The sequence below is a fragment of the Anomaloglossus baeobatrachus genome, chromosome 9 (assembly GCF_048569485.1).
Source record: "Anomaloglossus baeobatrachus isolate aAnoBae1 chromosome 9, aAnoBae1.hap1, whole genome shotgun sequence".
Classification (NCBI taxonomy): Eukaryota; Metazoa; Chordata; class Amphibia; order Anura; family Aromobatidae; genus Anomaloglossus; species Anomaloglossus baeobatrachus.
The window spans coordinates 142572218-142581815 of NC_134361.1; the positions used below are offsets into that span (position 1 = coordinate 142572218).

At 41.3% G+C, this 9598-nt stretch overlaps 1 protein-coding gene across 3 annotated transcripts in view; it reads left to right on the forward strand.

Moving 5' to 3' along the window:
- The window catches only part of EDA (ectodysplasin A), a 354857-nt gene extending 345473 nt beyond the window's left edge, over positions 1–9384 (forward strand). For all 3 annotated transcript variants that reach the window (XM_075322754.1, XM_075322755.1, XM_075322756.1), the window contains exon 8: positions 7957–9384. In XM_075322754.1, coding sequence (XP_075178869.1) covers positions 7957–8208 — 252 coding nt within the window. In that variant the 3' untranslated portion in view covers positions 8209–9384. The remainder of the gene's footprint in view (positions 1–7956) is intronic.
- The last annotated feature ends 214 nt before the right edge of the window (positions 9385–9598 follow it).

Here is a 9598-nt window from a genome sequence, read left to right on the forward strand (position 1 = left end):
CTTTATGCTTTTTTTCATCAAAAACAGTGTTTACTAAGTACCCTATGTTTATATGCACTATGCTTTTATTTAGTTACAGCAGGGTATTTTTTCACAATTTTTTCCTTGGTTTCTCGTGGTATGGATGATGTTGCAACTCAGGGTCTGGAGCACAGTCAGTGATTAAGTTTTGTAAAGAACTGATTGCTGTAGTAAGTTATTCCACACAAAGATGCATATTACACTGCTTGTCTTCTCAAATGGGGAAATGCATCACTGTTAATGTGACTTTTCTAGAACTCAAAGCAGTAAGGGAACTGCAGTATACAACACAAAGGACACACAGACTGCTCTATACACCACAGGACATGTTGAGAGCTGCTTTATACCTCACACAGGATACATTGAGATTCTGCTGTGTATATATCACATAGGAGGTACTGGGGCTGATGTATATACATCACATAGAACACACTGAGAATCTGCTGTATATACATCACATAGGAGTCACTAGGACTGGTGTATATACAGTTAGGTCCTGAAATATTTGGACAGTCACACAAGTTTTGTCATTTTAGTGGTTTACCAAAACATATACAATATACACTTATATAATCAATATGAACTCTCTGCTTTAATTTGAGGGCATTCACATCCTTATTGGAGTAAGGCTATGTGCGCACGTGTGCGCTCTGCACTGCACCTAAAAGGTGCGCTTCAGAGCGCAGCTGAAAAGCTCCGTTCTGAAGCGCATGGTGCCAGCGAGAACATGCGCTCTGCCTGCAGCTCCTGCCATAGACAGAGCAGGTGCTGCCGGCAAAGCGCACGGAAGAAGTGACATGTCACTTCTTAGAACGCAGCGATTCGGGCATAGATCTCCATAGATTGTGTAGGGGACGCAGAACGCATGCAGTTATGCTGCGCTACAAAGCGCAGCGTAACTGCATGAATTACGCACATGTGCGCACATAGCCTAAGGGTTTAGGAATCCCAGCTCTTTAATATGTAGCTGCCTCTTTCAAGTGACCAAAAGTAATTAGACAATTATCTCAAAAGCTCTTTAATAGGCTGTATCAGTTAATCCCTCAGTTATCCTTCATCAGTTCAGCAAGTAAAAGGTCTGGAGCTGATGCCAGGTGTGGCATTTGCATTTAGAAACTATTGCTGTTAACCCACATCATTCGCTCAAAGGAACTCTCTATGGAAAATAAATAGAAAAGAAAAGGAATTCATCAGAAAGACTGCAGAATTGTTAGGAGTGGCCAAATCAGCAGTTTGGTACGTTCTGCAAAAGAAAGAGCACACTGGTGAGCTTAGGAACACAAAATGGTCTGAACATCCATGAAAGATAACAGTGCTGGATGATCTCAGTAACTTTTCCACGGTCAAGAACAGCCCCTTTATAACATCCATCCAATTGAAGAACATGCTCCCAGGATTGGGTGTTTCAGTATCTAAAGCCAGAGAATATTTTATCAAAAAACAGCTAAAGAAGTCGCTCAGTTCTGGAAAAGCATCCTTTGGACAGAGGAACTAAGATCAACCTGAACCAGATTGCTGGGAAGAAGAAAGCATGGAGAAGATTTGTAACAGCTCAGAATCCAAAGCACATCATATTCTCTGTAAAACATGGAGGCAGTGTGGTGGCAGAACATGCATGGCTTCCAATGAACCTGGGTCACTAGTATTCATTGATGATGTGACCTGAAGACAGAAACAGCCGGATGAATTCTGAAGTGTACAGGTTGATCATTTCTACTCAGATTAAACCAAAGTTGATTGGACAGCGCTTTAAATTAGAGATGGACAATGACCCAAAATATACTGCGAAAGCAACACAGGAGTTTAAGGCAAAAAAGTGGAATATTCTGCAATGTCGAGGTAATCACCAGATCTCAATCACATCAAGCTGCATTTCAAATGCTTACGAGAAAACTTCCGGCAGAAAGAACCATAAACAAGCAGCAACTGGTCAGCTGCGGTAAAGGTCTAGCAAAGCATCACAAAGGAAGAAACCCAGCGTTTGATGACATCCATGGCTTCAGGCAGTCATTGCCTGCAAAGGATTCTCTACAAAGTATTAAAACTGAACATTTAATCAAGTAAATCTGTTAAATTACTTTTGAGCTCCTGAAATGAAGGGCTTTGTAGAAAAATTGCTGTGATTCCTAACTGTTAGGCTGTACTCAAACGAGCGCATGGCATCCGATGCGACATGCTAATGACCCTCGGCTGAGGCTCTGCTGCGAGCGTGAGCCGAGTGTCATGCGACTGTGACTCGATCCTGCGATCGGGTCACAGCTGCGAAGCTGAGGGCGGGCGCTGCGGAGGAGAGGGAGGGGTTAATCCCCCCCATCTCCTCCATTGTCAGCCTGTGCGTAAATCGCACTGCTCTGGGATAACATCTGAGTGCAGTCCGATGTATCTCTCGCTTCCTTTCACTTGAATGGGTGCGAGATACACGGCTTTTGCAGAAAATCGCAGCATGCTGCTACTTTTTTCGCATCCAGAATTTGAATGCGAGAATAGCTGACCAACTGCTCTCCCTCATTGATTAACATTGGTCAGAGTGAAATGCGAGATTTACTCGCTTTGTACTTGTCCGATTTCAACGCTTGTGTGAGCGTGCCCTTACACTGGACATCTCATAGAAGACATTGGAAGTGGTGTATAATCAACACATAGGAGACGTAGGCTGCAGTTAATGACACATAGGAAACACTAAGACAGCTGTCTTCATCAAAAGTACGGGCCAGGAGCACAGAGCAAGTTATCACTGTCCACAAAGAATGTCCTGGCACTGGACATGAAGTAATTACATGCTGCACACACTGCAGCGTTGAATAGTGAACTATGAGTGTGCATGCTCGCAGTTTCAGGAGGCAGAATTGAAGGGCCTATGGCCCAGACTCTGCAGTTCCCACGAGCAGGAGATTCCCCACCATGGTTTTAAAGAGAACCAATCACTAGGATTTTCGTATATGACCTAAAGCCAGTGCTATACTGGCACTATCAGGCTGATTCTATACATACCTGTAGTGGTCAGCTCAGATGTTTAGGTTTTGAAATCCAAGAAAGTAAAGTTTATTAAATCCTCAGCTTCTTGAGTGACAGCAGGTGAAGAGCAGATAATATCTGGTGGTTATTCATAGTTATCCCCTCCCTCTGTTAGAATTAGCATAAGTATTATACAATCGTTGTAATTTTTCTCTTCCAGGACCTGTGGTGAGGTCATATCCATGTGACCAGAAGGGGCGCGGGGCCTCAGCCAATAGGAAAATGCTGCTTCCTGATATCAGCTTTGTTGGCTGAGGCCCCGCCCCTTCTGATCACATGGGTATGACCTCACCACAGGTCCTGCTAGGTCGATTGTATAATGCTTATGCTAATTCTAACAGGGGGAGGGGTTAACTATGAATACCCCCCAGATATTATCTGCTCCTCAGCTGCTGTCACTCAAGCAGCTGCCGATTTTATAAACTTTAGGTTTTGAAATCCAAGAAAGTAAAGTTTATAAAATCGGCAGCTGCTTGAGTGACAGCAGCTGAGGAGCAGATAATATCTGGGGGGGTATTCATAGTTATCCCATCCCCCTCTTAGAATTAGCATAAGCATTATACAATCGACCTAGCAGGACCTGTGATGAGGTCATACCCATGTGATCAGAAGGGGTCGGGCCTCAGCCAACAAAGCTGATATCAGACAAAAAAGACTGCATGCACTCAGCCTCATCGATCTGACGTGTGAACAGGCGCATAACTGAACATGACATAAAATACAAAAAAAGACAGTTTGCGCTTTGATAATGCTAAAGTATGGAAACCATGAATGTGTGAACATGGACCTGCATTACTGCTAAGGAAAATCTAAGAAAAATGAGATATTTAGCATATAGAAATGGCCATTTGTATATCTGCCCAGTTGCCCCTTCACGGCACATCTCGTAACTGGGTACCTAACGCTATTCTGAAGCCTCTCTCTGGGTTAAAAACCTCCTGTGTATGGGCACGTAGGAACCTGCTATATAGAATGAGATTACCTGTGGCAACTATGTTATGCGCCTGTTCACACGTCAGGTCGATGAGGCTGAGTGCAGGCAGTATTTTTTGTCTATATCAAGAGGGTCATACCTTCTGACCGTGCACCCCTCCCCCAGTTGCCACAGGTAATCTCATTCTATATAGCAGGTTCCTACGTGCCCATACACAGGAGGTTTTTAACCCAGAGAGAGGCTTCAGAATAGCGTTGGGTACCCAGTTACGAGATATGCTGTGAAGGGGCAACTGGGCAGATATACAAATGGCCATTTCTATATGCTAAATATCTCATTTTTCTTAGATTTTCCTTAGCAGTAATGCAGGTCCATGTTCACACATTCATGGTTTCCATACATTATCAGAGCGCAAACTGTCTTTTTTTGTATTTTAAAGCTGATATCAGGAAGCAGCATTTTCCTATTGGCTGAGGCCCCGCCCCTTCTGGTCACATGGGTATGACCTCACCACAGGTCCTGGAAGAGAAAAATTACGATTGTGTAATACTTATGCTAATTCTAACAGAGGGGGGGGATAACTATGAATAACCACCAGATATTATCTGCTCTTCAGCTGCTGTCACTCAAGAAGCTAACGATTTAATAAACTTTATTTTCTTGGATTTCAAAACCTAAACATCCCAGCTGACCACTAATGGTATGTAGAGAATCAGCATGATAGTGCCAGTATAACACTGGCTTTAGGTTATATACGAAAATCCTGGTGATTGGTTCCCTTTTAAATTATGGATCCAGTCAACAGCAAGCATCCAAACCACAATATCTGCACCATCTGTGTTTATTAGCATGCCACTATTCTTACTTAAATAATGAAAATAAATGTATTTTTATCTAGTGTGTTGTAATGGCAGTGGCTAACCTGAGTCATCACAACATTGCTTACTTCCCCAGTAGTATTAGTGTTTCAGGGCTACTGAATGCATGTCTATTGGAGAAGAATAATCCAATTACTTAACACCAATTATCCAATTAATCCAATTACTTAACACCAAATTAAATAATTTTTCAAATCAAACCCTATAATCACACAGAGAAATCACTTATATAATATAACATATACATATTTCTTCCTTTAAAACAACATGAATAATTTCAATCAGTGTATAAAGTGCTCACTAAACTACGAGAGGCCATCAAGGTGAACATTAAAGGGACTTTGTCAGCAGATTTCTGCCATGTAATCTGAAGACAGCATGCTGGTAGAGTTAAAACAGAGAATTCAGCCCTGCATGTCTTATCTCAGACTTTTTTTTTTTTTACCTGCAATGTTAGTTTAAGCCTCTTATCTTATTATAGGGTCTCAGGGGCTGTTGTAGTTTGACTCTACCCCCTTGTGTGATTAGCAGCTTCTGTCTATGGGAAAGTGCACTACATGCGATATCTCAAATCTTTCACTGTCAGAACGCCTGCATCCAGTAATGTAAATGATACATCATTGAATTCAGAGTCTCTTTATCTACATCATGCTGCTCTTAGATAAGGTAGCAAAAACATGCTGACAGATTCCCTTTAACCCCTTCACGACCATGGACGGATATATACGTCATGGAGCGTGTCCCGTTAAGCCCCACCCCCTGCCGCGGGCAGGCGGCGTGGATCGGCACACATATCAGCTGTTTTCAACAGCTGACGTGTGCCTACATGTTACAAGTGGAATCGCATACCACCCGTAACATTAACCCCTTACATCTCGCTGCCAAAGTCTGGCAGGGAGATGTATAGACAAGGGGTGAAGATTTTCACTTACCTCCGCCCCCACCGGAAGTCACGTGAGTGATCACGTGACTTTCGGTGGTTGCCATCGTAGCACAGGGTCATGTGATGACGCCTGTAGCTATGAAGTTTCACTTTCGTTTTCCCTCTGCCGGGAGCAGAGAGAAACAGGAAGTGACTGAATCTGCTGTTTACAGCTGTATAGCTGTGACCAGCAGATAGATAAGAGCGATCGGATTGCTGATCGCTATAGCCCCCTAGGGGGACTAGTAAAATAAAAAAAAGTAAAGAAAAGTTTTAAAAAAAAAAACTAAAAGTTCAAATCACCCCCCCTTTCACCCCCCATTGAAAATTAAAAGGTTAAAAAATAAATATACACATATTTCGTATCGCCGCGTTCAGAAATGCCCGATCTATCAAAATATAAAATCAATTAATCTGATTGGAATTTTTTTGCCACTATGCCGTTTACCAAACACCAAAATTACGTTTTTTGGTCGCCGCAAGTTTTACACAAAATGCAATAAGAGGCGATCAAAACGTAGCATCTGCGCAAAAATGGTACCATTAGAAACGACAGCTCGAGACGCAAAAAAATAGTCAGTCACTGAGCCATAGATCCCAAAAAATGAGAACTCTACGGTTTTCGGAAAATGGCGCAAAACGTGCGCCACTTTTATTGGACAAGCTTGTGAATTTTTTTTAACCCTTTAGATACAAGTAAACCTATACATGTTTGGTGTCTACAAACTCGCACCGACCTCAGGCATCATACCCACACATCAGTTTTACCATATAGTGAACACCATGAATAAAACATCCCAAAAACTATTGTGCCATCACACTTTTTTTGCAGTTTTTCCACACTTGGAATTTTTTTGCTGTTTTCCAGTACACCATATGGTAAAACTTATGGTTTCATTTAAAAGTACAACTTGTCCTGCAAAAAACAAGCCCTCATATGGCAAGATTGACGGAAAAATAAAAACGTTACGGCTCTCAGAAGAAGGGGAGCAAAAAACAAAAACGCAAAAACGGAAAGTGCCCCGGGGCTGGAGGGGTTAAAGTTTCAATAAACATAGTTACCACATTATCTCTGTTGGAAATTCCAGTACATAATCCAGTTTAAGTATCACGTACATGATGCTTGTTATCAATTTCCTGAACCGAAAACTTATTTAAAGGTATTCCCATCGCCAAGATCCCATCTCTGGTGGTGGTTAATAGTGGTGGTTAATAGTGGTGGTGGTGGTGGTGGTTAGTAGGGGTGGTTAGTGGTGGTGGGGGTGGGTAGTAGTGGTGGTGGGGGTGGTGTGATTAGTAGTGGTGATGGTGGTTAGTAGTGGTGATGGTTAGTAGTGGTGGTGGTGGTTAGTAGTGGTGGTTAGTAGTTGTTGTTGTTGTTTTCCTCCAATTAGAATTGTAGTCTAGTTGTCCTGATTCACTGTCAGTTCATGTGCTTGGCATTGCTGGACCTTAGGTATCCATGGTTACGACCATACATATACACACAGATAGTTGCTAGTGGTCATAACCATGGATACTTATGGTCCTGCAATGCCCTGAACCTGCCCTGTAAGTGACATAGTGAATCAGAAGATCTATGCTATGTTTCTAATTGGAGACATTTGCTAATATTATTATACCTACTATATAATGGGATAGGATCTTGGAGATGGGAGTACCCTTTAAATCTTGTATGTTGGCTTAAAGCAGTTTCTCCACCCTAATAAGGGTGATGCGCACCCATGCTGGAACCTGTATGGTATAACAGAGATCCAGATTTCCCCAAAGTCTGCTCCACATTTTCGCCTCAACATCTATGAAGACGAATTGATGTGCCAACTGCTTTTCTTTGGAGAGTGCAATTGTTATGTTGGATCATTTGCTCCTTGTCACCTCGATGAGCCGGTCGCAGATGTAAAGCGTGTAGGAGACTTTGGGGACTGCAAAAAGTAATAAAAAGTGTAATAATAGTGTTAGTTTTCTTTGCACTTTCACATTTTGAAGTTCCTTCTAGGCATGTGACTGGCCAAATATCCTTACATGTAAATGTGATGTGCAGTCCCCCTCGGTTTCCTGCCCTTCCTGGAGCAGTGTCCGCAGAAAGCTGACTATAGAATGCACACGCTTTATTTTACCCCTCAATATTGTATCTAGTAAAATGGAAAGTATGTTTTTCACTGACTTTAAGCACTTTCCTCTCACAGGTTTACTATATCAACTTTACAGATATTGCAAGTTATGCTGTGATGATTGATGAAAAGCCTTTTCTGCAATGTACACGAAGCATAGAACCCGGTAAAACCAACTTCAATACCTGCTACACTGCTGGCGTTTGCGTCCTAAAAGCCAAACAGAAGATTACAGTGAAGATGGTTCACGCAGATATCTCCATTAATATGAGTAGACATACAACGTTCTTTGGAGCCATACGTTTAGGAGAATTCCCTGGCTCATAAACTTTGGAGAAAAAAAGCCAAAAACTTTAAAGCCCACAGAGTGTTGCTAGCCCACTTGACTAAATGGAAGTCACAGTTTTTTTGTCTGTTTTTTTGCAATAAGTCTGTGATTGGTTGGCTGTTGTGGAGGATATGAAGAAACAAGTGGCTGTTTCATACTGAGAATGGCACTGGAGATTGCATTCCTCAGAGGAATATGGATTATTCTGCAACTGTGGCACAGGACCATGTTGCCAGTACTGTTGGGATTCTTGTTGCACTAGCTGGCCACTTCCCATGCAAGCGATCATCAATGCTGGTGGACACATTTATTGATAAAATGAAATGCAAACTGTTTTCCTGCATTATGTTTTAATAAATAATATATACACAACAGAAATATTTTTACTAATGCAAAATAGAGAGCATCAGATTCTATGCATTTTTGGACTCCAGCTGTATGACTGTAGACTCCTATTGGTACACTATAAGACTACACTACATTTCATTGCTCTTACTATTGAGGCAGAAAATATCACAGCTACTTCATGCTGCTTTTTGAAAAACCCACCAAATGCGCATAAAGCACATCAAACAGAAACACATTCTGTGAATGGAAATTCATAATTTTTTATTTTTTCATTAATTCTGGATGCTTCTAATTTTTGCATTTTTTATTGCAAGAAGACAAGAAAATACAACTGAAATGCCTTATGTGAACTCTGCCTAGCACTGTATTCACACCTTTATAAGGGTGCGATCAGATTTGCTGAAATTTCTGAGTGCAGACCCGTTCCGTACACCTGAGTGGGGGGTCTCTGTAGCTTCTTATGGGTTTCCACAAACGTCTTATGGAGCACTCTCAGAAATCTTTGCAATACAGCAAAAAAACCTGTCTGAATATATTGGCTAAACTGATTAATTTGCCATCTATTTTCTATACTTGTCAATGCCACAGAGAACTTTATACCTTGCAGTATTGTATGTTTGTAAAGAGCTATGTATATTGATCCTGCATTGTGAATGGACTGTCTCCCACATACAGTTACAGGTTGTTTTTCCACCTTCCGTATTGTCTCAGCCAAATTAATTTATATAGAGGCAAAATGTGAAAAAAAAATAAAACATTGTCCTACCTTCAACAAAATGCATTGGAAAAAAATGGCAAAATAAAGCTTTTTTTATTTTTCCCTCTAATCTCACCCACCAGACTCAATATTTCTTGTGTGAGCAGATTATCATTTTTCTGAATTATTGGTTAAAAAAACAACAGTGTATAAAAGTAGAAATTGATGTGCATTGTTAAAGAGGACCTTTCACCCAATCTTTCATGTTGAACTGTACACAGGATGTAATAGTGGCTGAAGAGTGGAATAAAACCTGTTTGTTTTTTTTGTTTTGGTTTTGTTTT